Here is an 18,781-nt window from a genome sequence, read left to right as displayed (position 1 = left end):
GGGGAGAGAGTGAAAAAAATGGGAAGTTTAAGAGAAACTTTGAGAGAAGAAAATAATAAGAAAAATAAAAATTGAAAGTGGAGAGTGAATAGGAAAGGGAAGTTGGAGAGAGAAAGACAGAGAGAGAATGAGTGGAGAAGAAAAACGTGGGTTTTTAGGAAGGAAAAATAATAAATTAAATTAAATTAAATTAGTATGGTGAAAGATATAGTAAGTGGGGGGGGGGGGGGGGGGAGAATAACTAAAGAGAAAATAATTAATGAACAAAAATTTAATAGAATAAAATATTCTAAAAAATTTATGGAAAATTGAATTTTTTTTGGAAGATCTTAATCTTTGATTACTCGTGGCTCTTATACCTATACTAATATATATTTTTTAAGAACAATAAAATAAAATGAAATAAAGTCTTGACTAATCTCAGTCGATAAAAATTGGCTTCTTTATTTCTAAGATATTCTTGAAGTTGATCCATAATCGCATTTCTAACCCATTATGATCTAAATCGGACCAATTTTTCGCCATTGAAAATTTGAATTAGATTTTTTTACATATAAAATTGCATATTTCATATCCAAAACTCCAAATATTTACTTAAGTCCTAAAAAATTCTAAAAATCTGAAAAAACAACATAAGTCCATAGGTAGCTACATTCTAAGTGTGTAAAATGCATGCTTTATACTCTAAGAATATCACACATAAATGTGCTCATCATAGCTATACTAACACGCCAACTTTTTGTTTCTAATACTTTAGTTTTATCTTCCTTCAATTCCTTTAAAACTCATGCAACAGTTCATCCAATCTCTCCCCTTTGAGACCAAGGTATAAATTAATGAAAATGAGGTGAGATCCCAACTGACATCATAAAGTATTGCAATATCAATTGAAGATTTCAACCACCACAGTTCGCAAATTTGGTGATTCATGTTTCTGTACTTGACACCTTCTCTCAGGTGCAACAATCTATCTTCAATTGTATACAAATTTCAATTTGAATATTGGTCCTCTATCGTAATATTATTTTTCCTTTTCATTTTGTAGTTTATATTGTCTTCCTTGTAGTATTTCCATGTCACACGAATATACTATAATTTAGTTTATTGTAAGGAACAGATGCATTCGCCATGGTGCGATGGAGTTGGAATGCTCAGAAGTCAAATCATAATAATACACCAACTTTGAAGGACACATGTTAATTTCAAGTTTTCAACCACGAACTCATCACTAGATCGGATAATCCACGTGTGAGCATTTATGGTCTACTTTTTTAATGCTCAGACCCTATCTATATATATGGTCGAGCATTAAAAAAAGTAGACCATAAATGCTCTGAAGTAGATCTGTCTCTTAAATCTTTGACGAAGTAGCATCAGAAGATCACAATTTGATTTAGTGATGAGTTCTTGATCGAAGTTAACATGTGGTGAGTCCTCGAAAGTTGTTTACCCAAAAAAGAAAAGGCAAAAAAAAAAAAAAAAAATCATTGGAAGTTGATTTTTCCAAGATTTGACTTCCATAAATAGGTTTTTGTTGCCCAAATATGGCCACGTAAATTTGTTGGTCTCCGTGCACATTTCATCTAATATTGTTCAGGAATTGAGAACACGCATGGACCATATGTTCTTTTATATAGAGATGATATGTTCCTATTGAACACGTTCTATTATGTATTATTTTATTATAAATAGATATAGTATTATATATCAAAACGATATATCATTTTATAAAGGTTGTTCGTTTCAAGGTTTAGGGTTTTATCTATTTTATTATAAATAGATGTAATAAAATTAAACTTCACGACCGTTTCACTACTAGAAAGAAAAGAAAAAAAGGAGGGGGATGTATCTAGAAGTTATAGAGAGTTGGGATTTAACATCAGGGACTGAATTAGGTATTAATATTTTACATCAATCATATTGATTTTTTTTTTTATTTTACTATGATTTTTTTTTTAATCATATGGTCAAACATTGATATTTCACACATAGAAAAAGGGTCTAAAAAAAGTTAAAAAATAAAAAAAAGGGAATAGAAAAAATTGGGAGTAATGGAGGGGGAAAAGTGTTGATATTCCACACATGAAAAATGATTAGAGAAAACATTTTTAAAAAAATCTAAGGAAGTATCTCATGATACCATATGATACTAGCCGATACGTATCCATATTTGATCAAACCGATACGATACATCTCGATATGTCTCTCCATTGAATTACACTAAAATACATTAGCCAGAGCGATACAATAGTCAATACAAGACGATACGTCTCTTAAAATCACTTGACCGATACAATACTCGATACCGATACTTTAAACCTTATTCCAGATTGTAGGCCTACCTTCATTTTATTTATTTTTTATAATGCATAGCCATCTTGAGACTATCATCTATATATTAACACTAGAATGGATTTTAAATTAATGAAAAATGATCCCCAATTGAGATCACAGAGTTTTGTGATATCAACTGCACAATCGTGGTTATCCATTTTTTATTTTTTGTTGTTGACATTTTCTTTTATGTGTATCTTTTCATACCATCTATAAGTTTCAATTTCAATATTCATCTCTGTTATGAAATTGTCTTTTCTTCTCATTCATTTTGTATATTCTATTTTTGTTTTTCATTTAAGAAACATAACTATTATCTTTTTAATTTATTATAAATAAAAATTTCACTCCCCACTGTGCAATTAATGGGTTCTTAATTAAAGTTAACAACTTAACATGTGTTAAAGCGGTTAAACGCCCAACTTCCCTAGGGGAGATCTTGAGTTTGCACTCATTCGGCGTCATTAATATAAAAAAAACTCACCTGAGGTTGTAATCGAGGTGCGCACAAGTTTTAAAAAAAAAAATTTGTTGATTCTTGGAAGGTTTTCTATCAAGACGTAATCGTGTTCTCTCATTAATTTTGCTTGTCGTTAGCCATTAAATTGAGATTCCTATTAAATTTTCATTTTACCCTTTTTTTTTCTTCCAATATTCTTTTTAGAATTTCTTATATGAGTCCCCTTCGTTTCCATTGGAAACTCAGTGCACCCCCTTCAAAAGTGAAATCTTACAAAGCCCCCCTTCACATTTTACACCGTTAGGTTTTAGTGAGTTTTAACTTAATTTGACAATTTTACTCTCATTTGAATAAATTTATTTAAAATCCTAAAAATGTTTTATAATAGCTCTCTCCATTTCAATTGGAAGCACTTAACACTTTCCCAAAATCAAAATCTTACAAAGCCATTTTACTTTTTCACCTACACTTAACAAATTTATATAAAATCATAAATAATATTTTTAATATTCATTTTGAATCCTAAACAATATTTTGATGTCACCATATTATCACAAATTATATGACTGAAATTTTCCTTAAATAAAAAAAAACTCTTGCATGGTCATTTGATCACTCTATGACCAATGTGGTTATATAAACAAATTAATTTGATTTTAATAAGTTTATGAAGGTGCCTTGTAAGGTTTTGATTTTGGAGGGGGTGCACCATGTTCCAATGAAAATGAAGGGGGCTCATGTAAAAAGATTCTTACAAATATTATTTAGGATTTCAAATAAATTTATAAAATGATGGTAAAATTGTAAAAGCAAATTTGAAACAAAAGAAAACTTGACGTTAAATATGGAGGGGGCTTTATAAAATTTCAATTTTGAAGGGAGTGTGGCTGAGTTTTCAATTGAAATGGAGGGGGCTCATGTAAAAAACTCTTCTTTTTATTACCGTTTTTAAGTAGCATTTAAGTAGTAAATAGGAAACCTGATTGCATCGACTTACAATTTTTTAGCATTAGGAAGTGAATTAAGTATTAATATTTCATGTCAAACATATTGATTTTTTTTTTATTTATTTTACTATTAAATTTTTTTTTAATCGATGAGCCAAATATTGATATTTCACATAGAGAAAAAGAGTTAAAAAGGAAATTTCAAAAATAAGGGGAAGGGAGTAGAGAAATCTTGAATAATTAAGAGTGGGGGAGGAGGGTTAAGTGCTGATATATACATAGTTAAACCCATGTTGGAGACCATAAGCGCACCTTCATTTTTTTTTGTAATGCATGGCCATCTTGAGACTATCATCTATACATCAACCCCAAGTGGAATGGATTTAAATTGATGAAAGCATTACCCAATTGAGATCATAAAGTTTTGTGATATCAACTGAAGAACTCGACTCCTCCAGCTCGCAATCCTATTATCCATGTTTTTGTTTTTGACATTTTCTATTATGTGTAACAATCTATCTTTCCATACCAACTATAACTATAAGTTTCAATTTCAATATTTATTCTCTGTAATGAGATTGTCTTTTCTTTTTATTCATATTGTATATTCTATTTTCTTAATCTCACGTTTTTCATATCAGAAATATACATTATTATCTTTTTTTCCATTTATTATAAAGAAAAATTTCACTCCCCACTGTGCAGTGGGTTCTTGATTGAAGTTAACATGCATGCGTTGATTCTTGAAAGGTTTTTTATCAAGAGGGTTTATCGAGATTTAGGGTTCTAATAAATTTGAAACGATCATGTGTTCTCATTAATTATTGCTTGTCGTTAGCCATTAAATTGAGATTCCTGCTCAAACCGGAGACAATAAGGATCAGACTCCAAGGGCTATATATCCATTCAATTTTAATTAATACAATCAACTGCTCAAATTTATTAGCACGTAAATCCATGATTTTTTCCCACTAGATCACAAAGCAAAATAAATCGAGTTCCAAGTTCCAACCCTATAAATAGTAGTGGACTAGAAGTTATACAGAGAAAGGCAAAGAGAGCTTTCGATCATTTCAAGTCTGAAAATGGCTAGTTCTATGAAGAGTGAAATGGGTTTGTCCGCCGTCATGGTTGTGGTGGTGGTTCTGTTGTTGCAGGCCTTGCTTGCCAATGGAAGTGATCCACCACAATGCGACTTCAACCAAACGGTTCCATGCCCTCAGATGCCCACAGACTCTCTGGGTCATATCGTTCTTGTTCATGGTGCTGGCCAAGGACAATGGTACTGGTACATGGTTAAACCCATATTGGAAGCTGCAGGGTATTACGTAACAGCAGTTCAACTTGGACCTTCAATCACCAGGGATAGGGATTCAATAGAAAACGTTACATTTGAGAGTAACTCTCAACCATTGTTTGATGTGATGGAATGCATAGATCACAAGGTTGTACTTGTGGGTCACAGTGCTGGAGGTCTAAGCATAGCTGTTGCAATGGAGAGGTATACCCAGAAAGTAAATGCAGGTGTCTTTATCGCTGCTTACATGCCTGATACTTCAAACAGCATCGCTTATATCCTCGATATGGTTGGTATCCCTAAACCCTAATCCTTCACCACTTCGTCTTCTTGATCAATCATAATGACTCTATTCTCTCTTCTTTTGCAATAGGGAGCCAAATATCCACAGACCTGGGAAGACACTTGTATCACTACCAGTGGGACGAATGAGACTTGGTATTTTTTTGGTGACATATTTTTGAGCACCAGACTCTACCAAATGTGCTCTGCTGAGGTATCTCAGCCCCTTCTCCTCCTCACCCACATTAAATTGTTTTGTGTATAAAGATTTTACATGCCAGGTTTACTTAGATTATGGTAGGAAGATGAGATCTTGTCTGAACAGAATATTTGAATGCCATTGTAATCACAACTATCAATTTTTCTTTCTTGCAAGGTTCTCACTCTAATGTACACACAGAAGAGGGCAGGATCGTTTTTTAACAATGAATTAGCTGGAGTACAACTTACAAATGAAAGTTATGGTTCAGTTGATCGATTCTACATAGTGGCTGAAGACGATTTAGCAGTTTTTACTGAGTACCAACTTGAAATGATAGACAATTTTCCGGTGAAAGAGACGAAGTATGTTGAAAGATCTGGTCATGAAGTGATGCTATCGAGGCCATTAGAGTTAACTGCTCATATCGTAGACATTGCTAGACAATATTCATATTCTCTTGAGAATGCTAATGCTGCTGGAGATCCAACTTGGATAGAGACGAAAGCAAAACTAAATTCAATCAAACGTGGTCTCTGGCTCGCTTGAGATGATTTGTGGAACAACCTAGTCTAATGGGTGTTAGTTTTTTGTTCTAGAGGGTAACTATGGTTTTCTTTCTCGTTAGGGTTTACTGTCAACTGCATAAGGATGAATAAATATTGCTATCAGCAATTTTACAAATCTCTCTCCCTTAAAGGTGATTTTGGTCGTCAAGTCAAGTTTTATTTCCAAATCCCATGTCTTACGGATAAAACTTGGCTGCAATCTGATTAATAGCCATGTTCCTGCTGTTGCAATCATACACTTTGATACAAAAATTTAGTAAAGTATTTGAAAAATAATAAAACCTAAGAGGGTATATATTTGTGAAAAAAAGAATATTATTTCAAAGGTAAATTACATATGGATCTTCTATATTTCGAATCAATTACATTTATTATTCTTGAAAAAAAAATCAATCACAAATGCTCCCTGCTATTAAGAAAGGGGTAAAAATGATAATAAAAAGAATATTAGAAGAAAGAAGGGTAAAATGGGTATTTAATGTATTTGTTAACCGATGATATCATCATTTAACCTCAACAAGTAACAACAATGGGGCCTTTGTGGGATCTATATGTAATTTGCTCTAATTTCAAACCAATGCGTAAAATATGAACAAAGGGAGAACTTGTTCCATTTTTTTCCTTTTTTTTTGGTACGAAATTGAAGAGCTTCACTCATGAACTTGAAAGAAATTACAGGCACAACAAAGAAAAGAAAGAAATACAAAAGATAAATGCATGAAACACAAGGTTCGATTCGAACCAAGGAATGGAAATTGACCCAATGTCATACATGCAATAGACAAGGTCATCCAGGCTAAGAAATGGGTCGAGCCCAAGCCCTTAGAAAGGTGGTTGTAACAACCACGACAACAATTATGTTCAACGAATACAACATATGTATCCTCCATCACAACTGACACGCCATAAAGATGGACATAGACATGCCACAAGGGCAGCATGGTCATATACTAATCCACAAGTGCTGAAATACCATGAGACTAAGAAAACTGCTTTGAATCTCAGCTGGTTATTATAGAGAAAAAATTCTCTTTCTTAGACTTACTCTTTATTTATTTTTTCCCCATCAACAGTTTCACCTTTGAATTTTTACATGAACTTCTTTCATTTTCCTTGGAAACAAGCTGCATTTGCCTCGAAATCAAAACCCTAAACTTGAAATACAATTCTATGTTCCACCTTCAGTTAAAAAAAAAATTAAAACGTGTAATGACCAATATACCCATGTATAAATAACCAATAACACTATTACTAACCTCTTTTATCTTTTTCCTTTGTTTTAAACCGTAATTTATAGGTCAGCGCCAGAACATATTGGATTTGAATTAGGGTTGGTGCAAAGCCTAGGATTTTTTTTTTTGGGAACTGAGGTTCATCCGGGCCAGCTTACGCGCACCACGATTTACTTCTGGCAGGGGAGCTTTATATTAATGCCACCGAGTGTGTACGAACCCAAGACCTCCCCTAGGGAAGTTGGGTCTTTAACTGCTTTAACATAACACCTTTTGGCGAAGGATTAGTTTTTTCGTGCCTGACATGTCTCAATACCTTATTGGGCTTTGATATCAAATTTGACAAAGGCATATTTAATGAAAACAGCTTTGAAGTCTCAGTGTATGTAATTTGTTCTTTGGGCATCTAGTTAAGATATTATTAAGTTATTATATCAAATTTAAACACATTGAATTGACAATAATAGCAGCGAACTTGGCATGATCCATCATCATTAATTGTGTCCACATTACCATCCAAGGGCCGAGTAGACTAAATATTAAATAGGGGTGGTTCAGCTATCCAATTAATTTTACAGACCTCTGTACTTGAGCCATTTTCAATGCAGCTGATAAGGCTCAATTTTAAGTCCTCTCTCCCTCTCAAGATGCTCTGCCATGCCCAAGAAGGCTTATATAACCCTTCTTAGCTTAAGGAAGTCTGAATTAGAAAAGTGTCTGAGTAGACCATAATCTCCATACTACTTTTGCTATGAGGGCTTAATGATGCAAGTGAGATCTTACAGCCCAAGCTTTATTTCCATCATAAAATTCAGTGAAGCTTTCTTATCCCAATCATGTTGGCCCCAGTATAAATTTGAAAGGTTCTCCTTATCTTGTCCACGACACCGCATAACAATTTGAAATGAGACCCGGCAAAAGTGTTTTAACACTAAGCTAATGAGATAAAGGGGTTAGCTTTTTTTTTTTCTTCTTTTTTTGCTCTGGTTGGTTTATGCGCACTTTGATTACTCCTTAGAAGAGTAGCTGATATAAGATAGGACTTTGCGCCTGACCTTCAAGGTGTACAAAATCTGACCTCTTATGCGGAGATATTGATCATTAACTTTTATTTTTTATTTGCGAATGCAACTTTTATATTTCGTGTGAACATAATAAAAACTAAAAATGAAAAAAAGGGGGTGGGGGAAGGCAACTTCCATATTTCGTCCATGCCCATGAGCTTCCCGTGAGCTGCTTTATAACCTGGATCCGTATTTGATTAATCGATGGATTTTTTTGGGTAGAAATTTCAATGGATTTAATAACAATCAATTTTTGAAAATGAGGAATTCTTTGCACGAATAGAAATACAAATCAAGTATGAAACACGACCGAGTTTTTTTTTTTTTTAATTTTTTGGGTAGACTCTGACCACTCATTTTTGGCGTGGCACCTTCGCATGCTTGACCACTGTGATGACAATTAAATGCTTCAATAAACTCATGAAGCTCTATAAATAGAGGACGAGGGCAGGTAAGAGCTGCAAGAGAAGAAAAGAGGAAGAGTAAGTGCAGAAGAGAGAGAGAGAGAGAGACGGGTAGTTTCAGCAAGAGTGAAATGGCTTTGTTTATGGTGGTGGTGGTGGTGTTGTTGCAGCTCTTGGCTGCTAATGGGCAACCAACATGCAACTTCAACCAAAAGCCTCCATGCCCTTCAAAGCCTACAGGATTGTTGGGTCATATTGTTCTTGTCCATGGTGCAGGCCAAGGACAATGGTTTTGGTATAAGGTGAAACCCATATTAGAAGCTGCAGGTTATAAGGTGACTACAGTCCAACTTGGACCTTCAGTCACCATGGCTGTGGATTCAATAGAAAATGTTACTTTTACAGATTACTCAAAACCATTGCTTGATCTTATGGAATGCATAGACCACCAGGTTTTCCTTGTGGCTCACAGTGCAGGTGGGTTCAATATAGCTGTTGCAATGGAGAAATACCCCAACAAGACGATTGCTGCTGTCTTTATTGCTGCCTACATGCCTGATACTTCTCATCCCATGACCTATGTCATCGAACAGGTGAACCCTATTCTCTTCCATCTTTGATCTTTCTCTTATGAGCATTATTTTTTCTTTCTTGTATTTTAATGTCTCAGTCTCTCCAGGGATCTAAGTACCCACAAGAGTGGCTGGACACTTGTATCATGACTAGTGGGAACAACACTTGGTATTTCTTTGGTGATGACTTCCTGGGAGCAAAGCTCTACCAAATGTGCCCTCCTGAGGTCTCTATCTCCCTCTTTCTCTTTTCTTTCTGTAAGTGCATCTTCTCCTTAATGGCATGTTGGCTTGACATGTTTATTGTGTTTATGGTTGCAAGGACATCGCTCTAATGCATACCCAGAAGAGGCCAGGGTCATTCTTTATGAATGAAATGGCTGAAATACAACTCACAGAGGACTACTATGGTTCAGTTGATCGGTTCTACATTGTCAGCGGAGACGATTTAACAATTCCTACTGAATATCAATACGAAATGGTCAACAATTTTCCAGTGAAGGAGATGAAGGCAATAAATAGTTCTGGTCATGAGATCATGCTATCGAAGCCCTTGGAGTTGTCTGCTGATATCCTATATTTTGCTAGAAAATATTCCAGTGCAGCTACAACTCTGGCCGGTAGAGTTGACATGAAACCCAAACCAAATTCAATCTTGCGTGGTGGCTGGTGGGTTTGAACCGGATGGTCTATAAGCCCGGTTCAGTGTTATGTACTTCTGCTGTTTCTGTTTTTGTGTTGGGTGTGCTATGTATGTTTACTAGTATATGTAAAGAATAAAAGCTACTGGTTGCACTATACTCTGCAGAAGGAATAACTTATTCGATACATAAGAACTTGCCAAATATTTTACTTGCTCTTGAAATTTTTATTTTTATTTTTTCATTTTTTTTTAATGCTCCTGTTAACATTCTCCCATAAAACATCAATAAAACAATTATAATAAATAATACAGGAACGCCAAAAAAAAAAAAAAAAAAAAAATCTCACTGGTGAGATTTACATTGTTTGCAACTATAAAGGTGTGGAATTAAATGAAGGTTTAGATTCAAATTAAATAATTTAAAATCCTCCAGTAATATGAAATTTATCTAATGATACTTGGGAGCAATCCTTGCTTGGCTGAGTATGACTACCACATTTATGATTGATTTAAATCCAGTAGCCAATACCTAAGAGCCTGTTTGATTATCTTAATCTAAGGATTTCACATTTTTACCTAAAAATGTTGATTAAGACATTCTTGGATATTTGGTGAAATCCATGGATTGCACCCTAAGCATAAAATAAATGAAATTTGAGGATTCATGCGGAATAACCCAACAAAATTCTTTGAACTTCGACAGATTTTAGGCTAACCAAACAATTCATTTTTTGAACCATGAATCCATAGATTTGAAATCCCATTTCATTTAAAATCCCTGGATTCATGTAACCAATAAACCCTAAATACGTGTTTGGTTAATGGATTTTGTAGAATCTCGATTTGATATGCAATATGGGTTCAACATAATTTGGTTATCTGGAATTAGGTTTGTAATTGAAAAATTATTTGGTTAGTTTGAGTTTGAGATCTAAAACTGTTTGGTTACATTGAGCATTCAAACCTGTTAGCAAAAAGAATGAGAAGGGGATGAAAGATAGGCTACATCTGATCTTTAGAAAAATTAAATTAGTTCATATTAGAAATTAAAAACATCACAGAAGAGTTCAAGAACATGCATGAAAAAAGATGATAAAAAACTTATTCTCAAGCTTGTTGGGAAAAATAACAATCCAAGTGTACGCGATCATAACAAGTAATATAATGATAAAAAAATCGTTCCCTTGAGGACTATAGATTAAGTACCAAATTAATTATACCAATTTTATTCAAATAAATAATAAAGAAGAGAATTATTTTGAAATTTAACTTGAGATCTGTGTAATAGCTAAAAACTAGGGGTCAGATTTCACCATAACTAAGCATTCCCACCCTTTAATCCATCTTTATAATATGAAATATGTTTTTGTAATTGATAGTCGAGATTCCCTTCCCTATCTACTAGTCTCTTTCAAGTACTAATAAAAATTCCTTCAATTGCTAACCCAATATATTTCTATGTGAGTTAAAATCATTAAATTCTATGGATTCCCATGTAACAACTACACAAACCATGTAAGTATATTTCTATCCTACATGTAATTCATGACTTTTACTCCAATGAACTAAACACATAAATCCCCTCTCAATTCATTATGATCAACAAATCAATTGATTAGTGGCCAATTAATCAAAAGCATGAAGAATGAAAGTAAAAACTCAATTAAAGAAAACAATATTCAGAATTATATTGATGAATTCAAGAGTGAAAATTCAAAGATAGGCTACATCGGATCTCTAAAAAAATTAAATTAGTTCATACTAGAAATTTAAAACATCACAGAAGACTTTAAGAACATTGAAAGAAGATGAAGAAAAACTTATTCCCAAGTTTCAAATCTCCAAAGCCATCCAACGTCTCCAAAATTCAACCTCTACGCTCTTCCAAAGCTCCAAGAAGGTTCTCTATGCTCCTCCAAAGCTCCCAAAAAATGCTCATTTTTCTTGCTGGAGTATGCTCTCCTTTTATAGAATTGGTTCCTAGATTAAATTCAAAGTTTGAATCAAACTCAAAGTTCCTATCTAACTTAACCAAGGAGTGTTTTGGCGTACAAATCGAACTAACTTAGATATCTCAAATGCACAACCCCACAGTTGGATTTTAATATCAAGATGTCGTGAAGCTCTCCTCCAAAAATCAGCACGATCGAACACCTGATGACCATCCGATGAAGGGCTTGATCGAAACTCAACATAGACACTCAAAAACAGGATTTTTTGTATTCCTTCTTTGAATATGATTATTTTTCCTTCTTTGATCAAGTCCCAAATAGGAAATAAAATATAAAAACATGCCATGACTCATTCTCTCCATGTTTTTGATTTGAGGAAGCTTTTAGAGTGCACTTGGTTGATGAACAAGACTTTCCTCTATGGAGTGGAATAAAATCTAGTTTGGTTTCTATTATGATTCTCTTTATAGAATTTTTTAATAATACCCTTATAGATTTGATTGATAATTTCCTACATGTAAAAGTAATAAATTTTAATTAGAATTTGTTAGGAAATATATAAAATCAAAAAAATTATAGAAATTAAAGGAACAGGTGAAACATATTCATTTTCATATCATCTTAGGGTAAATTGATATAAAACAATTATAAACACATGGAAATATAGTAAATTAATCATCTAAACTAATATGCATGAAATCAACTTATCAATAAGTCTTTATTGCCAAGAGAAATTCTGGAATTTGGCCTTCACAAAGTAAACAGTTACCATCGCTAACAAGGACTGACATACTTGGAGCGGTGGTAATGGCCATCCCTAATCAGCGAGCAACATGGGTTTGCACAAAATTGTGCGTGCTACCGTCATCAACCAATATTTGCAAAGGTTTTCCATTAACATACCCAATAAAATGAAGAGTTGTTGGAGTAGATAAACCGGCCAATGAATGATAGGAAATTTTAGTGGTTAACATAGAATCAATGTCTTCCATGGCAGTTGTATTTACTATATCACCAGGGCACGCAACACCGTCCTGATTGTCATCATCATATTCCAATAGCAACAAGTGCCGCGACTTACAACGATGGCCTGGAACATATTTTTTGTTGCAGTTGAATCATAGTCCCCGATCCCTTCTCTATTTCATTTCTGTTGTTGACAACCGTTTAATTGGGATTCCGGCGGTTGTAGGTGGAGAATAAATTTTCGGTTGTACATAACTGCCAGAGGAGTTAACTATTGGCAGAGTTTTTGTAGATAATGATGTGGCCTTGACATATGGCCGTTTCGATTCGAGATATTTATGCTCCTGAACTCTTGCGAGCATGACGGCGTCCATTAATTCCTTTGGTTGAAAAGCCTTGACCTCTCCCTTTATATTAGATTTGGGACCGGATACAAAGAAACTAACCAAACAATCGGTGGGTAAGCCTTCCACTCAATTAGCAAGTGCTTCAAATTGAGCTTGGTAATAAGCAATTGTTGTCATCGGGGTTAGCTTGGCTAGAGATGCTCTTGGATCATCGAAGTCAGTCGGTCCAAATCGCATTTCTAATGCTTGAGTAAAAGAAGACCAAGTAGTAAAGAGATTAGCCTTGCTTACCCATTGGAACCACTGTAATGCAAGCCTTTCCATGTGAATTGAAGCTAGATTGAGGGGTTGGTCATCTGGAGTTCCATGTATTTCGAAAAATTTCTCATCTTGGAAAATCCATCCAATGGGATCAGCGCCATTGAATCTGGAAAAATCGACACGAGCAGCTCGAGTTTGGATCGAATTGGTCGATGCGATGCTGGAGGTAAATGGAGGAGATCCAAGTATTCCCCTGCTGTCTGACAGCGACGAACCTGACGCTACTCTCCCATCCATAGCAGTTAGTTTGGACATAATTTCTGTGAGCATAAGTCTCTGCTCTACCAAGGTATCCCATTGTTCTGCAAGAGTATTGCATTGTTCAAACATTGATTCTTGTAGAGAACCAATCTTGGATGCATGGTCAGTGGAAGCATTGCTCAACTGTCGAAGGATCTCTTCAGCTTGCCGTGCTCTAGTTCCTTCAGCCATATCTGGCAGGTCGGACCAATGATAGTGACAGAGGAACTTTTAAGTTTAAGAGAGAAGAATTGGAAGAGATATGGACGAAGGTTAGAGACAAAACAGAGAGTCTAGAGGTGAGAGTACTATTCCTTATCTATTCCTCATCTTGCATCATGCTTATAAAGCCTATAATCAGGTAAGTTGTTACAACTCAGCCCATGCTACCCAGCAATTTAACAACATCAGTTGTATCTTTCCTCAAATTTCTATAACTTTCCCTCCTAATACAAATTCCTCCCACTATTTACATATGTAATCCCTCAAATATCCTGGGAGTTGTCTCATTCTTGAGGTTCTATGCATGACTTGATTGCCAGGTGTATTCTTCTCTCTCTCAGGTGTCATTGAAGCAGTTGGGATCTGCTGAGATATCGTATCAAACTTCCATATTTCGTCCATGGCCATGTGCTTCCCGTGAGCTGCTTTATACATTTTCTTTTTGGTTAAAAAATGGCTGCTTTTTACTGACATTTTGATACGTACTTCCGTAAAAGGAAATCAAGGTCATTTTCAACTAACGGCAGTGGGATTATCTGAAAATATCAAAATCATTCGTACTTGATTGGTTGGAAATGGATTGGGTTTTGATTTGAATCTAATTTACACCATGGTTTTTTTTTTGATAGAAATTTCAATGGATTTATTTAATAACAATCAACATTTGAAAATGAGGAATTCTTTACACGAATAGAAATACAAATCAAGTATGAAACACGACCAACTTTTTTATTTTTTTTATTTTTTGGGTAGACTCTGACCACTCATTTGGCGTGGCACCTTCGCATGCTTGACCACTGTGATGACAATTAAATGCTTCAATAAACTCATAAAGCTCCATAAATAGAGGACGAGGGAGGTAAGAGCTGTAAGAGAAGAAAAGAGGAAGAGTAAGTGCAGAAGAGAGAGAGAGATGGGTAGTTTCAGCAAGAGTGAAATGGCTTTGTTTATGGTGGTAGTGGTGGTGGTGGTGTTGCAGCTCTTGGCTGCTAATGGGCAACCAACATGCAACTTCACCCCAAAGCCTCCATGCCCTTCAAAGCCTAAAGGGTTGTTGGGTCATATTGTTCTTGTCCATGGTGCTGGCCAAGGACAATGGTATTGGTATAAGGTGAAACCCATTTTAGAAGCTGCAGGCTATAAGGTGACTACAGTCCAATAACTTGGACCTTCAGTCACCATGGCTATGGATTCAATAGAAAATGTTACATTTACAGATTACTCAAAACCATTGCTTGATCTTATGGAATGCATAGACCACAAAGTTTTCCTTGTGGCTCACAGTGCTGGTGGGTTCAATATAGCTGTTGCAATGGAGAATTACCCTTACAAGACGATTGCTGCTGTCTTTATTGCTGCCTACATGCCTGATACTTCTCACCCCATGGCCTATGTCATCGAACAGGTGAACCCTATTCTCTTCTATCTTTGATCTTTCTCTTATGAGCATTTTTTTCTTTCTTCCTTGCATTTTAATGTCTCAATCTCTCCAGGGATCTAAGTACCCACAAGATTGGCTGGACACTTTTATCATGACTAGTGGGAACAACACTTGGTATTTCTTTGGTGATGACTTCTTTAGGTTCAAAGCTCTACCAAATGTGCCCTCCTGAGGTCTCTATCTCTCTCTTTCTCTTTTCTTTCTGAAAGTGCATCTTCTCTTTAGTGGCATATTGGTTTGACACGTTTATTGTGTTTATGGTTGCAAGGACATCGCCTTAATGCATACCCAGAAAAGGCCAGGATCATTCTTTACAAATGAAATGGCTGAATTACAACTTACAAAGGAGAATTATGGTTCAGTTGATCGGTTCTACATTGTCGCAAGAGACGATTTAGCAATTCCTACTAAATATCAATTCGAAATGGTCAGAAGGTTTCCAGTGAAGGGAATGAAGGTAATAAAAAGATGTGGTCATGAGGTCATGCTATCGAAGCCCTTGGAGTTGTCTGCTGATATCCTATATTTTGCTAGAAAATATTCTGGTGCAGCTACAACTCTGGCCGGTAGAGTTGACATGAAACCCAAACCAAATTCAATCTTGCGTGGTGGCTGGTGGGTTTGAACCGGACAGTCTATAAGCCCGGTTCAGTATTATGTACTTCTGTTGTTTCTGTTTTTGTGTTGGGTGTGCTATTTTACCAAAAAGAAAAAAAAAGTGTTGGGTGTGCTATGTATGTTCACTGGCACGTGGCACGTATATATAGAATAAAAGCTACTTAGTTGCATTTTTTTTTTGGTGTAAATAACACTTCATTCAAGAACAAAGAAAAGTACAGACACACCCAAGAAAGGAAAAAAAACAACAGATAGATGCATGAAACACAAGGTTTGGTTCGAACTAAGGAGCGGAAATTGACCAACCTGTCGTACATGCAATAGACAGGGTCATCCAGGCTAAGGGATGGGTCAAGCCCAAGAAACCCTTAGAACGAAAGCTGTAACAAATACAGCAATAGTTAAGCACCAACACCCACATAGGGCGGACACAAAAACATGCCACAAGGGCAAAATTGTGGTTGTCGCGTTGGGAGCATCAATATTGCGGAGAAGGTCTGGCCTGCCATCCGTCATCCATCACTGCCGTAGAGGTGTTCTTGTGAAGTCCGTCGCAGAAGAACTTGGATTCTAGATCTGGGTTGTTCTGCAGTATGCACCACCAAAGCTAACGGCAAACTGTTTTTTTTTTTTTTTTTTTTTGGTGAACCTGAAAAAGGAGAGATGGAAGAGACGGAGAATGGAGAGGAGATGGAAGAGTTGGATAATACACAAGGAAGAGATGGAGAGGAATGAGAAAACGAAGAGAAAGAGAAAAAGTAAGAGGGGAAACAAGAAGATCGACAAGAAAATCCCAGATCTGGTTGTCGAACCAAAGGGAGGAGATAAAAAGGAAAAAAAAAATCCGATCGAGCAGAGGAGAAAAGGGAGAAAATGGGAGAGAGGAGGAGAATATCTGGTTATCGAACCAGAGGAGAAAACCTAGGTTATCGAATCAGAGGAGGAGAAGATAAAAAACGAGAAGAGAAAAATCGATCGAGTAGAGGAGAACGGTGAAGTGGGCGGAAAGAGGAGGAGGAGAGGAGGAGCAGAGGGAGAAAAACGGGAGGAATGGAGGTGGATAGACTACAGAGGCGAGTCTTTCCGCCTCAACCGGTGAGAATGAAGGTTGCGTTCAGCGTGGGTAGGGAGAGAGAGAGAGAGAGAGAGAGAGAGAGAGAGAGAGAGAGAGAGAGAGAAAATGCTTGTTGCACTATACTCTGCAGAAAAGGAAGAACTTATTCGATACATAAGAACTTGCGAAATATTTTACTTGCTCTTTATTTATTTTTTTCTTCATTTTTTTAATGCTTCTTGTTAACATTCTCTCTTCTCTCATCAAACATCAAAAAAAAAAAAAAAAACCATCTCACGTTGGTCAGATTTACATTGTCTGCACAAAGAAGGGTGTGGAATTAAATCAAGGATTAGATTTAAATTAAAAAAATTTAAATCATCAATAATATGAAATTTATGTTAATGCAGGGTTGGTAGAGTGGTAAGATTCATATTTCTCAGTGGAGAGGTCATGGGTTTGATCCTTGCGGAGGATAAGCATCCCCTGAGGATGTAATCGGTGTGCGCGCGCCTAGATGACCTCGTCCAAAAAAAAAAAAAAAAAAAAAATTTAGTCAATGCAAGATTGGTTGAGTGATAAAGATCCATATTTTTTAGTGGAGAGGTTATGGGTTCGACTCTTGAGAACGACATTTCATTTCAAGTATTAAAAAAAGCACCAGTACCCAAAAAAAAAAAAAAAAAAAAAAAAAAAAAAAAAATTGAAATTTACCTAAAGATACTTGAGCAACCCTTGCTTGGCTAAGGATGACTAACACATTTATGATTGTATGACGATTTAAATCCAATAGCCAATACCTAAGAGCCTGTTTGATTATCTGAATCTAAGGATTTCACCTTTTTGCTTAAAAACATGAATTAAGACATTCGTGGATATTTGGTGAAATCCATGGATTCCACCCTAAGCATAAAATAAATGAAATTTGTGGATTCACGTGGAGTAACCCGATGAAACTTTTCAAACTTCGATAGATTTGAGGCTAACCAAATAGTTCATTTTTCGAACCATGAATCCATAGATTTGAAACCCCATTTCATTTCAAATTCTTGGATTCATGTAACCAACACAAACCCTAAATATGTGTTTGGTTGATGGATTTTGTCGATTCTAGATTTGATTTGCAATATGGTTCAATAGAATTTGGTTCTCTGGAATCAAGTTTGTAATTAATAAATTGTTTGCTTACACTGAGCATTCAAACCCATTAGCAAAAAAAAAAAGAAGGGGAGAAGGAACAAGCAGTTAAGGTAAGACCTCAAAGGAAGGAATTAATGGTCTTGTTGATTCCAGTAACAAGCTTTCCACTTCTATCATTCCCCTAGTTTCAAACAACAACTCATCTGCTCCAAATTGACTAGAGAGAAAATAGAACGTCTGCCTAAGATTAATTGCTAAATCAAGCACATTCAGATTTCCACAACATATAATTGAAAAGAGAGATGATGGGAGAAACTACGGTTTCCTTCCTGCACACAGAGAGAGAGAGAGAGAGAGCTGCAGGAAAAGCTTCAGATTGGAGAAGCGAGTAGAAGTCTTTAGAGAAGAAGACTTAAGTGTATCTTTCATTTCTAGTGAGGAGAAAGCCCGACAATTTGGATTCTCTAAAATCCTCCC

The 18,781-nt window shown here is 35.5% G+C and overlaps 2 protein-coding genes and 1 pseudogene across 2 annotated transcripts; all 3 read left to right on the top strand.

Annotated features, from left to right (window-relative positions):
• Positions 1-4,803: 4,803 nt before the first annotated feature.
• On the top strand, positions 4,804-6,206 carry LOC149016589 (salicylic acid-binding protein 2-like). The gene is made up of 3 exons (XM_089156134.1): positions 4,804-5,327; positions 5,412-5,534; positions 5,697-6,206. Exons 1-3 carry the CDS (start codon positions 4,827-4,829, stop codon positions 6,066-6,068), a joined length of 996 nt encoding a protein of 331 aa, XP_089012260.1. The 5' UTR covers positions 4,804-4,826; the 3' UTR covers positions 6,069-6,206.
• Positions 6,207-8,866: 2,660 nt separating this feature from the next.
• Positions 8,867-10,141, top strand: LOC149016588 (salicylic acid-binding protein 2-like). Its single transcript, XM_089156295.1, has 3 exons — positions 8,867-9,381; positions 9,468-9,587; positions 9,683-10,141. The coding sequence occupies exons 1-3, from the start codon at positions 8,920-8,922 to the stop codon at positions 10,037-10,039; spliced, it is 939 nt and encodes a 312-aa protein (XP_089012421.1). The 5' UTR covers positions 8,867-8,919; the 3' UTR covers positions 10,040-10,141.
• Positions 10,142-14,964: 4,823 nt separating this feature from the next.
• LOC149016587 (salicylic acid-binding protein 2-like) lies at positions 14,965-16,137 on the top strand (annotated as a pseudogene).
• The last annotated feature ends 2,644 nt before the right edge of the window (positions 16,138-18,781 follow it).

The sequence above is a fragment of the Hakea prostrata genome, chromosome 5 (assembly GCF_041222555.1).
Source record: "Hakea prostrata isolate BN-2017 chromosome 5, UWA_Hpros_2, whole genome shotgun sequence".
Lineage (NCBI taxonomy): Eukaryota > Viridiplantae > Streptophyta > Magnoliopsida > Proteales > Proteaceae > Hakea > Hakea prostrata.
Note: the sequence above shows the minus strand (reverse complement) of the source record. Positions and strands in the feature narration are given on the sequence as shown.

Coding starts and splice junctions, on each gene's coding strand:
- LOC149016589 (XM_089156134.1), top strand. CDS start 4,827: ATGGCTAGTTCTATGAAGAGTGAAATGGGTTTGTCCGCCGTCATGGTT. Junction 5,328..5,411: donor TCGCTTATATCCTCGATATG/GTTGGTATCCCT, acceptor CTTTTGCAATAG/GGAGCCAAATATCCACAGAC. Junction 5,535..5,696: donor ACCAAATGTGCTCTGCTGAG/GTATCTCAGCCC, acceptor CTTTCTTGCAAG/GTTCTCACTCTAATGTACAC.
- LOC149016588 (XM_089156295.1), top strand. CDS start 8,920: ATGGCTTTGTTTATGGTGGTGGTGGTGGTGTTGTTGCAGCTCTTGGCT. Junction 9,382..9,467: donor TGACCTATGTCATCGAACAG/GTGAACCCTATT, acceptor CAGTCTCTCCAG/GGATCTAAGTACCCACAAGA. Junction 9,588..9,682: donor ACCAAATGTGCCCTCCTGAG/GTCTCTATCTCC, acceptor TATGGTTGCAAG/GACATCGCTCTAATGCATAC.